The 23578-nt window shown below is 41.2% G+C and overlaps 1 protein-coding gene across 4 annotated transcripts in view; it reads right to left on the reverse strand.

Annotated features, from left to right (window-relative positions):
- The window catches only part of VAPB (VAMP associated protein B and C), a 35111-nt gene extending 14032 nt beyond the window's left edge, over window positions 1–21079 (reverse strand). For 2 of the 4 annotated variants that reach the window (XM_069804464.1, XM_069804455.1), the window contains exons 1-2: window positions 20757–21077; window positions 4226–4378 (exon numbers count right to left, since the gene is read on the reverse strand). In XM_069804464.1, the coding sequence (XP_069660565.1) occupies window positions 4226–4378; window positions 20757–20814 (211 nt within the window). In that variant the 5' untranslated portion in view covers window positions 20815–21077. Of the gene's footprint in view, window positions 1–4225; window positions 4379–20756 lie in introns of all 4 variants that reach the window. The other 2 variants (XM_069804437.1, XM_069804446.1) reach the window with 2 other exon arrangements.
- Window positions 21080–23578: the final 2499 nt, after the last annotated feature.

The following is a 23578-nucleotide window of genomic DNA, read 5'->3' on the forward strand; positions in this document are numbered from 1 at the left end:
CTGCATGAAATTCTTTATGGTCTGGATAGATCAAATCTACCACACTTACATCACCTTTACATAAAATACCCCAACCAGCTACAGGGGCGAGCCTCAAGATCATTGTGCAATTTGATCAGCTCTGCTAGAGGTGAGCAAAGGACACTCACATCTACAGAAACAGGCAGAATCCACTGCACTGCTTCACATTTGTTCCATGTTTACATAGTTCTTTCTGTAAATATTTCGGTAGTACTAAGAAATGTTGAATCTGTGAAGACCAAGATAGATTCTTCTAAAGCAAACGGACAAAACCAACCCAAAACTTCGCAGTTGCTACATAGCCCTGGGAGGCCCGGGCAAACGGTGCGCAGCAGCAATGTTGCCTCTGGAGCTGCAGCAGTGGACGGGACACGACCGGTGTCTTAGCCAAAGGGGCAGACCCACTGCGACAGAAGAGAACAGCAGCTGCAGAAGCACCCTCCTGAAGGCAATGCAAACCACCTTTTCCAAGTCAGGCAAGTTTACAGAAGACTAAAAATCCTCCCCAAGGATATTCAACAGCAACCCAAGGATAACGTCAGCTTTTCCCCATTTTTAGGAAGCACGTTCAGACTGCTCTCTTCAGTGGGACAGTGTGCACAGATGGTACCATCTGTACTTCCTCTCTCCCCCTGTTATACACCTATCTGCAGACTCATCAGCACCGGCTTGTATTTTTTTCACTCTTTCTTTGTAATCCATTCATGCCTTTTGTTTAGATTTCAACCTCTTGGCAGTGACAAAAATCAGATATATTTGTTGAAATAAGACGTCTTTAACAAAAATGGAATGTGTGCAAATACTCTTTTTTCCAAAGTATTTCAGACCACATGCAATGAGATCAGATGACAGCGTACACATACACTTCCCGACAGTTACATAAACGCAGTTGTTAAAATTACATGCCATTATATAACAGGTGAAAACATGGGCTACAAACCTGACATTGCAGCAAGCAGTGTATGCTGACAGGGACTTAAACGCTGATATTTAGGAAAAGCTGTGATATGGCATAAGAAACCAGTATTTGAGACTCCACTAGAATAAAGCAAGCTTTACTTTTCTAGCATTTTATATGTTTTAAGTGAGCTGTCATGCTAGTATGAAATCAAGTGGAATAATGTTCTGACTGCTGCCTCTATCTTAGGGCGGAATATCTTCTCATACACTTACATCAAAATAGTACAGATACAGTTTCACAGGAATGTAACAAAGGCATCCTGTTACTACAGTGCAAGAAGAAAAGGCTGCCCCAAACTCCGCTTCAGTCAGTAACACTGAGAAACTAAAAAATTGTTCCAGAGCTTCATGCCACTACACCTAGGCACTGATTTTTTGGAAAGACAAGGTGCAGTACCAACACAGTGCTACCAAGAGGCTGTGTTAAAGCCAGTCAGAATTCTCAAGAGGACAGATTGCATATAGTAAATACAGCCCAATTACTTTAAGTGTCCGGAAGTGATTACTGAAATAACTATATTCCAATAATTTCTCACCAGTAGTATTTTCACTAGGTTTGGAGGAATTCAAATCCTATTTATTCAAGTCCTATTTTTACACCCTGTGCAAGACTTGAATTACACAACTGAAAAATAACTGATTCAGAAGCAAAGAAACAAATTCTTTTTCACTTCATTAACTACAAAATCAGCCCTCTGTTCTTAAGCAACATTACTCCCCTCTTTCACACATCTCCACCCTTTCTGTGAATTTGAAAACAATTCTGTTCTGTAAGTTAATGAAAATCCTCTCTTTGATCACCCCTATCCAAAAGATTCCTTCTGCTAATCAGAACCAAAGACACTGCCATCTTCCAAGTCCAAAATTAGGTCCCATGCATGGTTTAAAGGAGCTACCTGGAGTGCAATATATGCAGCTCTATTAAAGAGAAATTCAATCACAGTACAAGATAAAGACAGCTTCAGTTTAGAATGTTTTAGGAAGAATTAACATTTATAACCCCCAAATTCTGTAACACATCAACCTATAAATTTGCCTCAATATATTACCTAAAGAACAATGAATGTGTACTGCTTGTATTTTAAAATATAATGTTAATGTAAGGACTGGTAATTTAGGATTGTTATTTGTTATTACTAAGTTATTATCAGCATGTAAATATGTAGAACACAAATGTGAGCTTGTGATTAAATATACCATAGCCATTCGCAAAACTAACTGAATCATAAATCACTATGAATAAAGTTATCAGAAAAGGGATGTATTTTTCAAAGCTACGTAAGCTAGAGCAAAGCATAGCTTAAGGTTAGCACAGCAATCTCACATAATGGGATACTTGAAGTCAAGTCTTGGACTAGATCCATATTCTATCTGGTATGCCTATGGGAAGAGCCAGGCTGGAAAAGCAAGTAAGACGTTGGCGTGCTGGTAGCATAACATAAGATGGTTCATACAACACTTGCCTAGACTATATTCTGCTCAAGGTAGAGCAAAGGGGTCATTGTAAACAGAAGTTTAAGAAAATACTCAATGTTGAGATCAAGACAACGTTTTAAAAAGCATGGTAAGTGCCTGCAAAGGAAGCGGGCTTTTAATTTCAAAAGTCCATCTGATAGATGAAAAGAATCCACATCTTTATAGCATGAACATAATTTGTAGCTAGAAACCATGCTAATTTTCATTATCACTTCATTGATTTCTACGCATTTAATAAGCTTGCCTGCAGCTAGTATAGATGACAGACAGCTTTACTTGGGAATTGTCCTGAGTTTTAAAAATCTCAATTTTTCTCTAGAGAGCTTTTTCATTTACATATTAGTCACTTCAGAACTCACTGGATACATGCTAACCTTCTTCTGAAGCAGAAGTGCTTTGCCTGCCCCACCTGCAGCTACCACATTGCACTGGTTATCTCCGCACTGTGACATTCCCCAGAGATTAACTGCAAGCGAGGCACAATTCTGCAATCATATACACGCTCAGTTTGACACAGTAGAAATCCCAAAGACAACAGATCAATGAGTGTGCAAATGTAGACATGCACAAGACGACTTACAGGATTGAAGTCTCTTAATGTTACAATGCAAAGTATTTCTGGGATCAATTTTTATTTTGTTGAAGCAAGCTCTCCAAGTGTGAGGTGTTTGAATATTTTCCATTTTTTACTTAATAAAACGTAAGTCTTGATTTTTACTTTTTGATTTTTTTCAAGTAAAAAGCAATAGTTTTAGCTCCCAAAATATTTTATTCCAGACTAGAAAAGTTTGATAAGAGACTAACAGCAAACTGTATAACCTATCAAGAAGTAATTTTTCTTATCATGCCAATATTGAAATTTATTAAAAATAGTAAAATAGATCTGCATGTTTATAGAAATAATTTTCTTAACTAAGAAGTCAGACTTTATTCATGCAGTATGCCACTACTACCTGCTTTGATAGAATTCTTTATTAAAAACATGGATCAGAGAAGTCATTAAGAAAATACACTGTTTTAAAGCATGTATCGTCAGCAAGTTAATAATATACATACATTCTGTTTATGGGAACTAATCAGCTCTTTACGCTTTCAAAGTAAGCCACTCCTTTGCTTTTCCATTACCAAACTTAGGCACGTCAAGAGCTACTGACTCATTAGAGAAAATTAACTTTTCCTATGGAACAGCAAAGATTTAGTCACTTGACATTTCTAACACCAAAGCACATTGCATCTTCAAGGAACACAAAACAAGCATGGTCTGAAAGTAAATGTTTTCATTATTGGTTGTACTAGGCAGTTTCACAACAGCCAACACCAGTCTAAACTGGTGTGGCTGCAGTCCACTCAGTTTTATTCTTCCTTCGACATGCCCGCCCAAGCACTTGTTTGACCCTGTGGTGAGCTGGTTCAGGAAGTGAAGCTGGCAAAAAACTAACCGTACAAAAATAATCCCACAGGGAGGGCAGGGCTGCAGCAGTACTGGTTTGGATAGGCTGGCTAAGGCTGTTAATGAACTATATTTAAAACATTTATGTATTTCTCCTTTTTTCCCCCTCCAAAATGAGACGTAACCCAAAACTTATTACTGCTAGAGACCAGGAATAAGGGATGTAAGGATATAGGAAAAGGCTGCTTCTCCATGAAATCACCACCTCTTACTTTTACAAACATTCAACAAAATACTTTCAGATTGCAAAGCATTCCAAGAAATAATTGATTAGAAGCAGCTATTTTCAATCACCAAAAAACTACTTGAATGGCTTACCAGAAACATTAATTGATGTTCCTGCATCGATAATTCCACTGTTAGGCCTTACACAGTATCTACGCGGTGCTGTGGTCTTAACTTTGAAGCACACATTTCTGTCTGTAGGATTGCCGAGTTTCAGATTTGTAGTAACAACATCTGTGAAAGGACCTGAGAAGAAGAGCAAAAGCAGACTTGAAATCACACAGAAAGTACTTTTCAAGCAAAGGCTAAGCAGGCTCTAAATCTCTGTTCACAAATCTTATAAAGTAATTAGATGTTCATTTTCCATCTATGGCATGTACAGATAATCGTGCACGCAAAGCTGAAGATGCAGCGAGGCCTCAGCATTCTGATATGCAGCTTGCTCCAACACTCACAGTGCAACAGCTGAAACTGATCATTAATCACAAAACAAAAAGGAGGAAATCATTTATATATGGTGCCAACACAACATGGCATTCAAATGATGCCAAATTCTCTGCTGTATCACAGTTACTCCATACTAACTACTGAATCCCAGTAAACCCAGGCTTACAGAGATACAATATATACCTATGCTACAGATGATAAATAGGAGAGTACAGAAAGTTAACTAGAAAGGGAATGATAACAAAGTGGCTACCACAGATTCATCTGCATTTGCAAGCTGTACCTCCACAGAAGCAGGATTCCACCAGGTATTCAGAAATGCTGTACCATAACCAGCAAGATAAGCATTCAGTGTGCATCCCCTTTTCCTATCAAGTCTTTTTTTTTTTTTTTAAATAACTCTCTTGGCTACTAGAAATGATAAACCAGAAGAAATCTTCATAAAGTAGCCTACCTCACATAAGACAGGAAATAACCATGTAGAAATAGGAAAATTCTTGGATGCTGAGAGCACTTGCAAAGATTTCTGTATCAGTAAAGCCAGAATCAAACCATTGTCAAGGTCTGCAACACCAAGTGCAGGCAAATCAATTTCTTGCAGGCCCACTACCTAGCTGAAACTGCCAAAACCCCTCAGGTTAGAGAAAAGGCTAGTTACTGATTTTCTACAAGACACTGATAAATCAGACAGGTAGCATGCAACTGCAGTGCTTGCTCAGATGGTAAAGAAGTAAAATTAAAAGAAATATAACAACTCTTTGATCAACTGTCTTCTGCATAAAAGTAATTAATTTGATGCCTGAATAAAACTTCTTCATCTATCCTCAGGATTAAAAGCAAACTGGTCAAAAAAAAAAAGCATTCAACTTTTCCTTGCAGAAATGACAGCCCTAAAATTTAAAAAGGGTGAATGATGACGACGATAACAACAACAAAAATACTAGCAGGCAACATTCCACCATCCTCCTCCTGCAGCATGGTTGGCTTAAAATAATCTGAGTTTGCTTCCTTTTCTACAAATTTATCACACAAATTTGTCCCCTAAAATGAAATTTCATACAGCTGTAAAAGTATTACAACCTGCAACCTTTATCCTTGATCCAATTTGTTTTACATAATTAGAAGGGGGAAAAAACCAAAACAATCACATGCCCCAAAACCGCCAACCAGACAACAATGTAGCACCATTTCTGCCTGCACTCTAAACAAGCCAGATTTGCATTTACAATGCAACCTGGTAGCAAAAAATTGAAGCAATAAAACTTTCAGATCCCATAACAAAGATTTCACTAAACCTGTGCCTGGTGAAACACTGAGATGTGGAAGTGAATGCAACACAGCTGTCAAGTTTTCTCTGTGTTCTGCATGCAAAGACAGACTTTAAGTCTAATGGAAAATAACTGGGCAGAAGCGGCAATGAGTTGTTAAAGAAGTTAAACTATCAGAAAAATCCAGCAAACATTTAGGTGGGTAAAGACAGCTCAAGATAGCTCTAACTTGGAGAAGTCTAACATTTCAGAAGAAATTACTTGATGCCTAAGCATTAAGGATGTGCCTTTACTAAAAAAATACAGCTTGAGCTATTGCAGAGAAGAGGGAGGGTCGTCTGTACAAAGCCCTACATATGCAGCTGCATCCTCAATAGTGCTTTACTAGTCTGCATGCTGGGATAGATTTCCTGTGGGAAATACCATGTTTTTACTTGGCTGATCCACGAATGTGTGCGGGATTTGTGCACCCCAGCACAGAGCTGCTGTTTGTAATAGTAATACGACAACAATTCTGTGTGTAAAATAATTTCCAAATGCAGTTACTTATTGCTAACATAGATCATACCAAAATATTTGGCAGCAAAACCTTTCACCAGACCGAATTAATTTCTTCTTGTCTGCTTGACATTTCCTCTTCTTTTCTGTCCTCTAAACTTTAACTAGTTTCTTTAGATACGTTTTCCCCAAATTACAGGTTTTGTAGATCAGCCAGCACAACTGTACTAGAAGGCTGATGTCTGCCTTCAGCAAACTCGTGCACAGGCATACTCCTTATGGCATTGCTGTTTGAATACTGCAGCAAAGCAAAACAGAGCAGACAAATGCAGGGTTAAAGTGCCATTACAGGTGTTTTGAAGCATGTAAAAAAAAAAAAAGAGAGTATTACTGAGGGGTAATTAGGGCATGGCAGTGAAATATTAGCAGCTTGGCTGGCCTGCCTTTTAAAAGCAAGGCCCATGGACTGCCAACTCAGGCTGAAATGAAACCTTGGTAGCCTGTTGTTAGATTACTATAGCCTAGGCTAGACATTTTTGGGGGAGGTTGGGATATATGGGAGAACTGATCCCAGGATAAACACAAGCTAATTCTGTACTGGAGATACACCTTTGCTTTCCAACATCTGGATTTAAGCACTGCAGGTAAGGTTAGCTTCAGTTATTGACAGTTATATGCAACACACACCTACCCTGGAGCTTCATTTTTCAATTCAAGGCTTTAGGACTTCTGGAATCATACCCACAGACGCAGTAAGACAAAATGCTCTACACTACTTTCCAATGTCTTCGTCCCCACTGCAAATGGATGGGCTATTCATACAAGTATATGCAACACTTAGATAACGCCTATACCCCCAAGGTGGGCTGTAAGCACAATTGCGATCAGTCAGATTGGTGCATCTGAATTGTACTTGGGTTAAAAGCAACAAGTTACCTCTGCAGTGAAGAATGACTCTTACTACATGCCTAAACAGAAGCCTCACTTTTAAAAAACACAACCTTTATTTTGTAATGTTCAAAACAAAATAATGTATTTTTGATTGCTCTTAATATTTCTAGATTAGTTAAACTTATATGAAGGTAGTGGGATTTCCAAATGACAATTCACACTTCTTAAGAAAAAAAAAAAAGGCACTATTTTTTTCCCATGCTTTTAAAGAACATGAGAAAAATGCCACTGGTGTCATCCCAAGGACAAAGTTATGGGAAACTCAGGGTCTGTACATGCATCATCTGACATGGGGTTGTCATGGGAGCAAGCTGTCTAGAAGGAAGAATGTAGCAAATTGAATTTGGCAGTGAAAGTTTGGAATATTCCACAAGGGCTCGATGACTTTTTCCTGCCAGTTAGAATAAAGTCAACTTGTGTTAATGCAAACTGGGCATCTAGTGATATGCAAACTAGCAATACTACTTACAGAAAAGAAAACATAATCTCATATACTCATGCAACAATGAACAGTAAGAAGTATCATGGGTTTTCATAGGGTCACTTTTCAGAAGGGTTAGTTTCAAACTACAGCTGTGGCTTTCCACCCAGGAGCTATGCATACGACCCTTCACATTTGAAGATCACAGCATTATCTCAGAATCTGCCACGCTCCATTTCCTATTCAAACACCAGTGCTGTATCAATCTTTTCCTAAGTGTGCCATTCTGCAGTGTACCGCATTATAATATCCCAGATCATTTTAGTAATAATACAAAAGCCTGAGAATTACGTCAAAAGAACATGATGTCAACTCTATTTAAATTTTAAATAACTCTCATTGCAAAAAAAATTGCTCATAATTGTACCAGCAAATCCGAGCTGATAACTTTTTGATCAGCGCAATACTTGCTCTAAGTTTCTTGCCATTTGCTACTCACAGTAACCACATTAACACAGCTACATCATTTGTACTGAATCTTAATACAATTATTCTCACCTTAACCAAACATGCTTTAGCATGACAAATAAACAATCCTCATACACATGTACTTTCAATGCAGCAAGAACACTGTTGTAGCACTGTTTGGCATGTGAAAGAAGTCAGCACAAGAATCAACAGAGGTAAAGCTTTGACGGCACAGGCTTGGGCAGGAACCTTCGAACCAAACAGGCACAGTCCTCTGCAGATTTTTATGTGCAAATACTACTGCATCTTTAAAATTAACTACACACATTAGGCGCGGCACAACCCCATGGCTGCTTTATTCCTGCATCAGTCTGTCTCACTGCTGAAAGAGGAGGTGGTCTGACCTCTCATCTCCACCAGCTGCTTGTGCTAGCTGCACAGTGTTCACCTGCTCGTGCTGAGAGTTGAGCCAGAGAGCTGCTTGGGCTGAAAATTAATCCACTTAAGAGACAAGGAGTGAGGGAGGGGGCAGTGGGGAAGAGAAAAAGGAGAATCAGTTTTCAGGCAGATCAAGCAGCAGTCAGACACTGGCATCAGGGAAACTGCATTTTTCTGCACAGCATTCTGCCAAATTAAGGCAAAAACGTCTCATATTTAGTAGGTTAAAGCTAACACACCTAGGCATATGTGCTGCAGTCACACTTGTAGTGTTGGCACAGTTGTTGAAAGTAATTAAGGCACATGCCTAATTTTTTCTGTGCTTAAATCTAATGCAAATTCTCATCTGTTTAAAACCAGGCATCCCCTAAAAAATTTAGCGGACTGGTGCTTTTCAGAGCAAAGGCACTGCAACAGGAGCACTCAATCCAATCATAGTCATGTTAAACTGGCAATCGTTGATCAACAAGACTAAGAATAAATTCTCATCAAGTTGCCCATGTTATTCCCAGAATGTTTGAGATGCACTTCAATCATCCTCCCCTAAAAAACTTCTGCCACTCCAGCTTGGCACCAGAGATACGTATCCAAAAGCAAGGTAATTGGAAACAGGCAGAAATACAGGCAGAGTTTCTAGTGAGACACCACCTCTTGTACTTCCTTTGTAAAAAGCAGTGGAATGCAACAATAAGAGGGGAAGGATGTATTTCACCACAGCTTAATCCCATCGATGTGTCAGATGAAAGTCATTAATCCCCTGACATATTACTCAGCCAGTAACCAAGGAATCTTTAATAAGGGAGATGGTGGAAAGCAGTAGAGAGGAAACTTAAAATTGTTCTGTGGCTATTCTCAAGAGCCCAAATCCTACATGTTGATGTGCCCTGATTAGTAGATGTCCACATGGAGCAATAATTCATCCAGTGAAAGAGCCACATTGACCCCACGTGTGAGGGGAGAGGGTGGGGGTAAAACCTGATACTTCAGGCTCCCTTCCCCATCACACAGCACGCTGGCTCCTGCTCCCACAGCGTGAAGTGCCTCCCTGCCAGCTTGGTCAGCTCCTCAAACTGGGGATGCACCCCACCCTGCTCTAGCATTTATGAACCTACTGCAGAGTCCTAAGTGAGAGTCTATTAGCACCATCGACAAAACAACTACCACCCAAGAACAGAGTCATCTCTCCATCGGAGTATTTCAGCCTTTCTACTTACAACTTTTCCTATAATCATATCCGAGTTGTTTTTCAGTTCCTTTACTATGCCTCTGACAGTACCAACAGATTTCATTTTATTTCCACAATTTCTCCCATTTTATTCTTGAGGGTGTCTATCAGCAATAGAGAGACAGTCAAGGTAAAAACACTAGCAATGAGCAAGAGGGTTCAACAACAGGTGTAGAACTTGACTTACTGTACACTTCTTTTTAAAGTTATATATAAGTTGATGACCTTTAAAGATAAACACTAAAATGAAAAAAGCTGAAATGTCAAGCAAGACATCTTGAGCTATCAGCCAGGTGCCTGTGAATCAAGAACACCCAAGATCCAATCAAACTCTCCCACCATCTTACTTGTCTTTAGACAAATCACTTAAAGGCTTGATCTTCTGCTATTAAGAGCCTTAAGAGTTGACAGCAACTCCAAAACAGAAGGAGGTTTGGACCCTTACAGTTTTCCTCTCTGTGAAGTCAGGAGAATACTTATCTAATTACAGAGAATCTTGTGGAGATTAGTGTTTTGAAAAGTACTGTATGCCAAGTTTTAATCATCATCATCATCTGGCTCTGGAGACATTCATAATTAAGTGAGCATCCGCAACTTTTGAAATCTGACAAGTCAAAGAATAAGAAACAATAAGTGCTCGTGTTGCATAAACATCTGATTTAACAAGTAACTCATTGAGAGGACCCAACAACTCCAAATTTGGTAACTACTTTTAAGAAAAACTTAAGCCGCTCTTAATCCTGGTGTAAACCACTCACAAACCTTTCAATCTCAGCTCAGATTTTAAATGGAAGTAGCTAGAAAACCCCACCCCCATGGAATCAATTTCTTTACTTGTACCACAACTATCCTCACCCAAAAGAGCCCTTGAAGCAAAGTGACAGGAGGGAAGTGGTCATTTCCACTTCTTCTGTGTCAAGCAGTAGAAGCCTTGATGAAAAAACTATTACAAGAATAGAACTGCCATCCAAATCACTCCCCATGCAATAGCTGATGCAGTGGAGTAATTTTAAGAAGTATGTAATCAATAAAATGAGCTAAGAAAAAAGAAAAAGATGTAGAAAACCAACAAAATTACATGATCCAGACGCCAAAGTTGGAGCAAGGTTGGCAGTAAACTATTCCATTTGGATGGTTTAATCAGTGTCCTCCTCTGGCCTATTTTGGCACAAACTATTTTTCCCAGAGCATGCCTCATGCTTAATGGGAAAAAAAACCAAGGAAAAAAAAAAACCCAACAAAAAAACCCAAATCAAACCAAAACCAAGTATAAGACTGAAGACTATTTTCAGGATATCTATTAGTATGTAATTTTTGTCACCTTTTATTCCTCAGAGGATCATTAACAGTTTGACTTCACAGTTGTAAGAACTGAGAGGCCACACATAAGCTTGCCAAGAGAAATGGAAGAGTATGTCCTTTAAATAATTTTGGTACCAAGTGTCATTTGTTTTTTCCAACTGATCTCTTCAGAGTTTTATTACAGCCAAACATTACTTACAGCAATCTTCGGCAACAAAAATCACACGACATGAAATATCTTCCCTCCATCCTAAACTCAAAACAGATTTCTGAACACAATTGCATAAACAAGAGACTGATAGCAGAGTTGGCTAGCTTTTAGAGGTTTATCTGTGTTTCAGCTGTGCTTTCACAACCTTTTAGAACCGAATGCCAAACATATCATATTACTTTGCTCATTCCACTCACAAATACCACATGTACCAATTCTCTCCAGGTATGAAAACAGCTCAGAAAATAGTGGCATACCTTCTTTTGATAGTGCAATAGTAGCTACATCTCTTTCAATAAGCATGACATAGCAAGACCTATTTAAAATAAGACATGTACTTATTCTACATGACTACAAGCCTCATTCATGGGGGTTGCTAGGTGGGTATCAAAAGGATACTGAAACGAAGCACAGGCCCCCCGGGCGAAGTGGGGATGCAGCAGCAAAGAGCAGAGCACAGCATAATGATGGCCTGATGCGCAAGCTTCCCCGGCAAAAACAGTGCTGAAGACTGAAGTCAATGTAAAGTATCTCCCTGGAAGAAGCATCATGATTTTAATCACCATCCCAAACTACGCTTTTTCTTGTACTTCTTGTGAAGCAATTTTTCCTGGTCTAATTTAATCACCCATTTCCATTTCAGATGCACATTAAAATGGTAGGGAAGGAACAACTTAACTACTCTAATTTTATGCTTATATATACTCTTCAAATAGACAAATTTGATGTGTAACTTAAATAGCAACCAAGCAAATATTTTAAGTGCAAAACTATGCATAAATTGCAAATATCAGAAGAAACGAGCAAAATTAGAGATTTTGGGATGCATGAGTAGCTGCTTTTCTAGTAACTTAAAATTAAAACAGGCAGTAAGGAACTAATTATAGCTACAAATAATGAAGGAATCCTGAATTTAGCAAGATATATTTCTGGGGAACCACTTGAAAACTAGACTATTTACTGTGCTTTCAGAATAGAAGGGGAAAAAAAAACCCCAAACAACCAAACCAAAACCAAATCAGAAATTTAGTCAGAAGCAGTGAGAAAACTTAATAAGGAAAAAAAAATACCAGACAGCTTATACTGTCTGGCACAGAACAAGATACAAATGTGAAGTTGCATCCTCCAAACCTAAACTTCTGTAACCATTATCTGCACCACAGTATGATGCCAGTAAGCATAGTGTAAAAACAGCTATACAAAAAAAAGAAAAAAAAAAAAAGAAGAAAATCTTACTGCTGTTACACCTTTGCTCCTAGTCTGGTAAAAATGTAGGAAGGCCAGAAAAGGCGACATTGCAAACCAGAGAAAATTATGCATGCAAATATTTTGAGAAGATGCAAAATATATTGTTAATTCACATATCACAAGCAGCAGCAGTTGCAAATATAAACAAGCAACAGTGGCAGTCCAAACATGAAACTGCATATGGGAGGGCCTTACTCCTGCTTGTGAGAAACATTAGAAGCACCAGTAAGGATGAAGTAACTCGTTAGATGAAAAGGAGCAGCCATGGGAAAAACAAAAAACTGCAAGATTTTTTTTTCTTAAAGAATTACATAGTCATCTGACATGCCTTCTACAAGTACAATTAACTTGAATTAGGTCTTTAAAATTGTTTGCAAAACCGTAAGATTTGGCTCTACAGTGAGCCCCACACCTACACGATTTTATAATTTGCATCATCAGTAACTGGATCACCAGGCAAACCTCCCCCTTCTCTATTTTTTCCACCCCTCATGGAAACCAACCAAGAAAACAGGATTAAATTTAGAACGATAAAATCTCTAATCCATGGCACCATGGTATGAGGGACTTCGTTTACAGCTCAGAGAACTAGACACTAAAGTAGTTTAGTAAAGAGATTATTTTCATAAAGTATTTATAATAATGCGGGATAAAGTACTGCAGGCAGCAGCAGTACCCAATTTGTACAAATGTTTTTGAGGCCAGAAGAATTACAGTTGAAGTAAGCAATTTTCAGAACAGCTATAATACAGAAAGGATAGACTCAGTCAACTCTCAGTCTGAATTGTCTTGCTAGTGTAAACACTCAATCACTTCAACCCATGTGCGTTTTAATCCTGCACTGAATTAAACATGGCAATGGTGATTTGCTTTGCATACATTTTCAATGACAGCAAGATTGTGACAGCTGTTCCAGACTGATGGCACAAATCCCTCTTTATGAAAGGTTGCCTAGCAGGCCAAGTTTTAAATTCGACAACATCCCAGACATCAGAAAATATCCTCTATGTCTCTACAGACATCTCAGTCTACAAAGCAGGTATGAAAGGATTTATATATTGAATATTGGCTCAAATGCCAGAGGAAGAGACTTGGCATGAGTCTGGCCCCTCGTTTAGATAAACTGGTATTTAAATATTCATATATGTATGTAAAATAGGTTTCCTTTCTGCCTCTGGTCATCACACAGGAAGACAATGAAAGGAGGCTTCAATGTTACTTGCAGTAACAAGTGTCAGAGTCCCTCATTCAGAGAAGAGAGGTCTAACTAGGAAAGAGTTCCTGACCAAACCAGATGCTCACTTAAATCTGTGAGGAGTTAATTGGGAGAAAAAAAAAAAACAGCTTGCAGCAGCACGATGATAATGTTAAAGATCACATTCCCTACAAGTACAAAGATGAAATTTAAGTCTGAAGCAACAGCTGTTACCACAAACAAAACTGTTGCAAACATCATCAATAAAGCTTTCAAAGCCAACCAACTATGCTGACAGAAAAAGGAGAAAAGCTGTTACTGTACCAACTATGAAATGCATTCAGTAGTTATTAGTTGTTCCCAGCAGGGAGCAAACATAAGACCAATATGGTAACAAGATAGTAGAAAATGAGTGTGACTGCAAGATGTGGGCAGAATTAGCAAGGGTCATTTGATTCCCGCATTGTCTCCAGCTAGGCAGAAAGCTATGTTTAGAGGCACTCTAAAAGCAAGAAACAAGACAAACCCTCAGTCATCCAGTTTTCTCCCAAAATTGCATTATAACATATGTAGAAGTTGCTCATTTGATGCAAAACTCACTTGATGCAATCAATACCTTCGAGGGCTGGGTGCATACAACAAATTAAACTTCTTTTAAAATTGGGTATTTGTTCATAGATGTAAGCTGACCTGAGCTCATAAAGTTGGATCATTCCCTGTGGTGATGATGCCTTTTTTCCAGTTGAGTTTCAAAACACATCTGACAATCTATTTAAAGATTTGTAGTCTAATTTTTACAATCCTAATTCTGAATTAGAGTGCAGTTAAACAAAATTCAGCCCTGTATTCAAAGGTAGCTATCCTATTTTAAAAGAAAGCAAGCATTGCATGACTACTGTTAAGTTTTTAATTTATAAAACCTGTGAAGCGAGGAAAAAAAGGCAGTAATTTAATTTCCAATGAGAAGAAACTATCAGAAACTCCTGTGCAAATTTCCACTTCATATTCCTCTTTCACAGGTGCTAAGACATTGCACATGACATGCAGGGTAGCAGCTGGTAAATACAAGTTACTGCTAAGCGTCTGTGTGAACGCGCACCCACTATGACACATTACCTGTGTCTTTATTTTGACAGGATAGCCATGCTCCTAGGACTTAAGACGGCCACCCCTTACCTTATGTTTACATATGTATTTTCAATGTAATTTGTTATCAGATATATTCATCACTTCAGAAAATAGAGGACACATCCTGTCAACCAAATCAGACTGGCAGTCTGCCATCCTGGTGAGCTTTAAATAACAAACTTGATGAACTTTTTCACGTATCATTGCAATGGTTCCATACCTCAAAGTGAGCTGAAAATTGGTGCACAAACATGGGATTCCCAAGGAATGGGAAATTATGAATGTATGTGTCCCATCCCTTACAACAAAGGCAAGCAGTTGATCATATTAAAAACACAAAATCCCACAAAACTATGAGAAGTAACCGCCAAATAACAGTTGCTCGTGCTGATTTTATCACTGCATTAGGACTTCCCTTGAAATAGTAATATTTTGATCCCATTAATGGTCGTTACTTCAACTGCAATTCTTAAAATCTATGCAGTACAAAATTACTCAAAAGCCCTCAACCCATAAATCGCATTGGCCAAAGCCCTCAAGCAGATAGTGAGATTTTTGGAAGTAGTCTTGTGAGACCTAAACACATTAAGTATATTTAACAGAAAATGCAGCTAAACATCCTTGACTGCTTCACATATCTCAAATAATTGTTATATGGTTCTTTAATCATCTCATTCAAAGTTTCAAATTTCTGTTAGCCCCCACATGCACAATTCCTCCCCCCTTTCCCAGTGGAGCTGTTAGTGTCACGTCTCTAGCATACAGGACACCAGCAGATTAAGGAAGCTCAACAGAAGCACTATCTTCAACTTATTCCATCTTTCAAAAAAATGAGATGTGTCACGAGACACTCACAATGCATCACTATCTTGCTTTTATCTCCAGTTCTTCTCCTCCAAACACTGCTCTTTTAAAGTGAAGTTAAGCATCTACGCAAAGTGATGAAGTAATTATAAAAATAACAGTGCACGTGAAATTAGAATAATTCAGTGAGATGCAGCAAGTCTGTACAACTATAACAAACACTTAGTAGTTAGAATAAGCTATTGATTTTAGCTAAGTTGCAAGAATAGCAAGCATAACACGAACTGCAAATATTTGTCACCAGAAAATGACTAATTTTGTTTGATAGTTGGGCTACATACTTAAGATTTGTTTAGATTTAGAAAGCCTGCCTGTTATTTAAATACTATGTCCTCTTTTTAAGTGTATAACTTGATAATCAAATTCAAATACGTGGAGAGATGTGAAGGTTTACTCCTATTTAATGTAGTAACAATTACTTTACTAGGAATCAGGCTAGACAAAGGGAAGCATGGACTGGCACATTTTCCAGCAGAGAAGTAGATAGCCATTGACACAGCAGCCTTCAATGAGTAAAGAAATCCTAGTACTGACTGCCATTATGCTATGAATACCAGGAGGGCTCTAGTAGTTTAAAGAAAACAGCATGTAAATTTTCAGCTTAGAAGATGCATATTAATTATACTAAATAGGCATCTTCTCACAACATTGTCAGTATTTTACATTTGTAAACACAGCCTGTTCCAGTGGCAGTGACTAGAAATCCCTATTTATCCAATACAGAACAGAACGAACACAGAGTCAAATCCCTTCAAATAAGTCAGTACAGGAGTGTTTCAGTCATTACAGACAGATGATGACAGGGATGGAGATGCAACTATATAGTTTAGTCGCAACGTCCGACTAAGCCCTTAACCTCTCTTCTGAGACTTGACAACTGCAGGTTCAGTAAAGACTAATCTTACATCCCAAACGTCACTGAACTGTTGGACTGAAGAGCCTTGGCCTGCTATCTGATAAAAACTGGATATTCACGTCAGATACAGGAGGTTTTGCACACCTACACTGCAACGCACAGATCTGACTATCATTTACACAGACCTACCTGAAGAAGCTCCAACTATCTGATTTGGGAGTGGCAGCCACCTAACCACGGTAACGCAGGTTACACAAGCTGCACGGGACTGTGGCTAAATACTAAATGCTTCACTCACAGCGCTGCAGATATACTGTTGGACTGAGCACATCTGTACAGGACGAGGCCACACCTTTGGACTGCAGCTCTGATGTACCCAGGGGATTCACTTGAGCCAGTTGACAGCTGATAGCTTGGAAACAGCACTGCTAGGCCTCAGGCCAGGTCTGAATCAGTACTATTAGGACTGGAGAGTATTGGCTGTTCTGGTTTATTATTGTGCCCTTCGCAGAAAGCAAAGTTACACCGTGACATATTGCATACGTGCAGGTGCAAAATCACATACTGCGAACAGGAAACAGCATTTCCAATTGGCAGCAACTCACACAGTTTTGCGAGGAATTAATCCCGCGTTTGGCAGTACTGCTATTTGCCACTTGGGGAGCACTGCAACAGAGTGCTGAGTCATAAGTCCAGCCTAACCTGTAGCAAACCTCTAAAAACGTCTCTGAAACGTACCTCAGCCTATGCCATCTCCGTTTTTGTGCGTGTCCCCTACTAAACGCCACTCCCTTGATACTCTTCATCTGCAAAAAATGCAGCAGCATTTCAAACACCTAAAAATCTAGGCAGATTCTAAAATAAGTTATATTCTAACAAAATTTTACTTACTGACATTAGACAAATGATCTCTATTCAAGATGGGCACATTACGCTGAAATGACAGATCGACCTCACTGGGTAGCCATCCTCTGAAACGCATGAGGCAGTGCCCTACAGCACAAGTGTGGCACAGTAATTAACAGCTGTATCAAAAAGGATCTAGCAAAAGGGGCCAGAATTACACATCCTTGTCTAAGTTTAAATCTAGTAATTCCTGAAGTCAGCACCTTGAATATTGTAATCAAACTAATTCTTGGTAGATTGTTGGATGTTATCTCCTAGATTAAAAAAAAAAGAAAAAAGAAACATAAATGTAAATGTTGTCATGTGTAACAACAGTGGTGTTTTTCACCATTCACTACCAATAAAGTCCGAGCAATAAAGCTTTAGTTCGATGCTTTCCCACCTAGGCTGCAAGTCTGCAACAACCAAGAAGTGGAGGAAGTCACCGGCAGGACAGTAAAGCTCCTGTTTTACATGGCATCAGAGACCAGGGCACAGAAATGGGCACCTCCGGCCACATAATGGTGTCCTGCCTCCCACTATTCACAGCTGCATTTCAGCACAGCACATGCTGATACTATTTTGGAGCATGTGTGTTACGGTGTAGGAGATGCGAGGCTGGGAGGAAAGACAACCCCTGCTCATCGTGTTCACATGCTGTGAAAAAAAAAACCAAAACATTCTAGCACAAAAAATTCCTTTGATATTTTTGCAAGCAAGTCACAAACACAGTATTTTGAAACGGAGCGCCGAACAAATTTAGAAGATTGACTGCAAATTAAGGGGCTGCAAAAGCTTCTTAAAAAAGGTCTTCAATCCTTTACAAGTGAAAGTGCTGGCCAAGAGAGAGATGGTTGCAACCCCACAGTGACTGGGACACATTATAGAAGAAATCCTCATTTCAGTTATCTTATTCCCCACACCATTTTGCAAACATCATACCTCCCTCTAGATTTTACATTTAAGAACTACACAGAGCACTTTAACACCATCAGAGATAACTATTTTCTGCTTTTTCTACCTGTCTGCATTTTGACCAAGACCTTTATCCATCTCAAGTGTTTACAGTCCTACCTCACTGACATTGCTGCCCTACATTAAGCATCAGATCTTTCAGCGCACACCAGCAAGGAAGCACAACCACACCAGTTAGCAGCACTACTGACCTCTGTCAGTTTGTATCTACTGGTACAGTGCAAAGCAATGCTCTGGAAATAAACGCAACTATTTACAAAGGTGAGAAAATCATTACTGCCATATTACCAGGCAATATGCCATCACAAAACCAGTAGGACAAGAAATGCTTAGAGCAGAATTTACTTCATGAATATTTCAAATTGGCCTTTCCTGAATGAAGGACAGCGGTCAGCACTGCCTGTTAGAAAGGACTGTAAGACAGAATTTATTGCCAAGGCATATGAATGCTATCCACAGCATTAAGGCTGTTTGAACATTAATATTTAAGCATACTTTTAAACTAAGCCGTTTAATAGCTACAGTTAGTCAAGTAACATTTTACGTTACGAGGAGTATACACCGTGGGCTGAAGATTTGTCAACCAAAATCTATACGGTTAGTTGATTTAACTTCAACGGTTACTAATTATTTAGCCCAGAACCTCGACTGAAAGACAGGCAGCCTGACAAGTTGCCTGTATTTCAACAAAAAACAGAGTTCAGCTAGGTTAGGTTTATACCTACCCGTGATGAGGTAAAAAAACCACCCCAAACCCTGAATCACGATTCTGTTTCATTAGCAAGTCAGTGCCAATCAAGGCCCCACTTTTTGCCCACCTGAGTTTGGATTCACTCGCTTGTTGAAAGCAGTATTATTCAGAACAAGAGCTGATTTTCATCTAATCATACTTAACATGAAGAATGTTAAAACAACAATAGTTTCCTTCTTAAGCATGTTTGATACTGCTGCCATAACAACATGCAAATACTTCAGCTTACAACAAAGATACATTCATTCCACCCAGTGTTTATTACCATGCCTTTTGATAAACCCACTTTATATTATTACTTCTAATATATTTACTAATAAAAACAGGTGAAGACTTCCCCTACATTTGAAAATGTACACGAAATCTTTTTAAAGGAGTATTATTTTTACCAGAAGCCAGTAAATAAACCCCTATTTTAAAAAAAAGCGTATTTGCCAGATATTCAAATGAAGCTATAAAGCAGCTCTGACTCTGGTAGCATAAATAAACTTGCTGAATGCTTATTTGTAATCCCAGGATATTGTATTACAGTAGTGCTGTCAGGCTACAAGACAAGAATTTCAACGCTAGCGAGAACTCAAACCCATTCAAGATTTTTATTTAAAGAAAGGACGGATTTTCGCGCAGGCAGAGCATTCACGATTAATTTACCTAAATGGCCTGTCGAACTATAACAATAATGCGAAAAGGAGCCACGAAACGCTGCCCAGCACCTGGCCAGATGCCCCGTGTTTTCTGTCACGGCCCGGCCGAGCCTCCCGCACACGTTTCGGCTGCCCCACGCCCCGGCTGCGTGACAGCTCGGGGAGGGCTCGCCTCCCCCCGCCTCAGGGCCGGGGGTCCCGGAGCTGCCTCGGCGTCAGCTGAACCCCCCCCCACCCCCCCCACCTCGCCCTCCCTTCTCTGGCCACCGCACCTCTGCGGAGACCGAGGACTGCTCCCGCCGCCTCCCATCTTCTCCCCTTCCCGGGCGGCCCCGCGGGGTTCGGGCGCTGCCCGCCGCCCTCCGCAGGACCCCCGGCCCCCGCCCGGCGGGCGCAGCGGCCCCTCCGCCGCGGCGCGGGAAGGTCAGCCTGAGGGAGAAACGGCTTTTTCCCAAGGAGGGCTGCCCCGCTGCCGGCTGGAGAAGGCGGCGGCGGCCGGGACCACCCCCCCGCCCCGCACGCTCTCGCCTCAGGCCGCCCTCGGCCCTGCAGCAGCAGCCGCCCGCGGCGCGGGTGGGGGCGGGCGGCGCAGCCGCGGCGGGGACAGGCCCGGCGGGGACCCCCGCGCCCCGCTGCGGCCCCACGGGGCTGGTGGGCGCCTCCCCGCCCCGCGGCTAGGCGGGAGAGGCCCGGCAGGGCGGGGGCGGCGGCGCTGAAGGACATTTTAGCGGCTGGTGCCCAGCCCCGGCCCCCGGAAAATGGCTGCCGCTGGAGCGGGGCCTGAGGGCGGCCGCGCCGCCGGCCCAGCGCGGGGAGGCGGCACGGGGGATGGCGGCGGCCGCCTCGTACCTTTGAATTTGAGCTCGTGCTGCGGTTCGAGGCTGAGGACCTGCTCCGCTTTCGCCATGTTCCTCCTCCTCGGCGGTGGCGGCACCAGGCGGAGAGAGGAAGGGACGGGGAGGGAGGGAGGGGAGGAGGGAAGGCAGGCAGGCAGGCAGGCGGGGGCGGGGGGGCGCGCCCGGCTGGTCTATTCACCCCCCGCCAGGCGGCCCCGGAGCGGGGAAGGGAGAAGCGCTGCGGGCGGCGGAGCGGGGACAGGCCGGGCGGCGGCTCGGCGGCTCCCAGCGCGCACGCTGCCCTGGCGGGGACGCGGGGAGAGGGCGGGAGGCGGGGACGGAGGCGGGATGATGCAGCACGGAGGGGCCCAGAGAGAGGCTGCGGCTGACGTCTGCCGGCACCGCCGCCCGCCTCCCGCCGCGGCTGAGGGGGACGGCGCGGCCCGGCCGGCGCTCGGCTGCCGGCGGAGGGAGGGCCGGGGCCGAGCGGGTGGGCGGGGAGGCTGCTCAGCCCCTCTTCGTGAAAAATCATGATTTGTAGTAAATGCCGCCTTATCGAGCAGCAGCCTCTCATTTCAGGCCTTGATTCCGTAAAACGCAGGTCTGCCCGCGGCAGGGAAGGAGCCGTCTCCGTCCCGGCCCCCCCCCCCCCCACGCAGAGGCCCCGCGGCTCGGCCGCTGGCCCCTTCCCGCGCCCCCGGGGACCGACCCTTCGGCTCGAAACGGGGAAGGGAAACGCGTCCAGGGCGAGGAGGGATTCCTGGAGCGTCCGAGAGCCGCCCTGTACGGAATGACATCCGAGGGCACTTACGGTATGACTGCAAGGCTGAAGGACGGAGCACCACAGTGCCAGGAAAACCCTGGTAACTGTCGTCAAGCTACAGGAAAGACCGACTTTTTAATAAATAAAACTAGACTTCCAGGTCACCTTAGTGTTGAAGACACTTCTCCCGCCCTCCGTCTTAAGTAAACCGTAACCAAAGTTCTCGACTGTGTGGTTTGCGTTTTTGTTGTTGTTTTGGGGTGTTTTTTTTGTCGTTGTTGGGTTTGGGCTTTTTTTTTTTTTTTTTTTTTACTCCAAATAGCATGACTTAAAATATTTTTAAAATTTACAGATTGGTCTAATATGAAGTACTGCTTTATTGATAGCTTTAGGCCACTGTAGTTACAATAGCAGCAAACTTTTTTTTTTTCTCTCCTCTCTCCCCTCAGGTTGTTTTAAGCATTCTAAAAGTTCCGAAGAATTTATGAAGCATTGCTGTAACCTGTCAAAATCAGCAGAGGGGTAACAATGAAGCAGGAGTTTGGGATGCCCGTATTACTAACAGAAACATGCTGGTCTTAAAAACTGGTAATTTGCGTACACCAAAAAGTATCCATTAGGCAACAGGACTTCAGATATACAGGACTTCGGGAGGAGATACCATTTGCAGAGATAAAAAGCTAGTGTATTGACATCTGTCAGCTTCTGAAGAATAGCAACTCAAAGCATACAGTTAAGTCCTAATCAGGTCTGATCAGCAAATGGGTAAGAAAGAGGCAAATAAAAATATGGTAGTAGTAAACCACTGTGAAAATTCATTTTATCACACCAATACAATCTGCGTGATGCAGTGTACCTCACCCTCAGAGAAGTTCTTTGTATCTTGAATGTTGTTTTACTTCATAATTACCAAAAATGTATAAGGTAGCTAAAGAGATCTGGAATTTTCAACAGGGTTGTTCTCATTTCTGGCAATAAAAGCAATGGCAAATGACTGATGTAGATGTTAAAATTAACACCACTAAACGGGATGATGACATTCAGTGCTCTAAGCACATCTGCAGTATTTATACCACAACTCAAGACTTCAGCTGCTCTTGTGCATGATAATCCCCATTTTTCAGCTCATCTGCTTAACTGCCTCCAATCCTGTTTCATCTTTTGTTTTTGTTCTGTCTTTCACTCCATGCCAAAACAAACCAAACCCATGTATGTGTTTAGGATAATTCTTGGTTTTGCGTAATGCAAGTGAAACCTGCTAACTCCTTCTAGCCAATACAGCAGGACTAATTTTTAGAACCTTCAGCAAAGTACAGCAACACATGTAAATAATGTACTGCTGTTCTTCCTTAAATTCCTTGAAAGAATTAAGGAGAAAAGATGGTCACATAATGTCATAAAAGGGAGGCATTGTTTTTATCAGGTCCCTGCTATTCTACTTTGCTTAGTTAATTAGATTTGGAGCCTAGGATGTTCTTGGCTTATTACTTTTTCTACTTGTGGGGGTTTAATTTATAGCATAAACTACAGATTATGTCATAACATTTTACTAGATCTCAAATCAGGAGAGAATTGAGTTCACTTACACTTTGGAGCAGAGCTTTCTTTGGCTGATATTCTGGAAGGGTTATCTTCTTTCACGTAATCGCTTAGGTTTTATTTTTATGAGCAGATTCTCTCACTGAGCAAGGCATTCTCAGTCCAGTAATTAGTAGAAAAGACAAGCTTTACACACATCTGCAAGTTAATTGGAAACTAACAGTGACGAATAAGACAGAGGAAACTTCATACAAGATATAGTCATACATAATAAAAAACCCTAAAGTAAACAACTGTTCAGTGTTGCTGCCCAGACCATTCCAAGTTCTACTTTTCCTGAAAGTACAAAGAACACCCTTAAGTGTTTGATGATCTGCATCTTAAAGGGTTCGCCAAGTTGTATTGTCTTATGGCAACTAGCAGCTCTGAACTTACCTGCTTGTATTTGAAGGACTCACCCATGTTTTTTCATCCAGGCTGAAGTTTTTATAAAGTGCAACATTGTTTAAGTTGGAAATTTATGAAGTCTAATG

This window comes from Haliaeetus albicilla, chromosome 2, assembly GCF_947461875.1.
Source record: "Haliaeetus albicilla chromosome 2, bHalAlb1.1, whole genome shotgun sequence".
In the NCBI taxonomy this organism is placed as follows: domain Eukaryota; kingdom Metazoa; phylum Chordata; class Aves; order Accipitriformes; family Accipitridae; genus Haliaeetus; species Haliaeetus albicilla.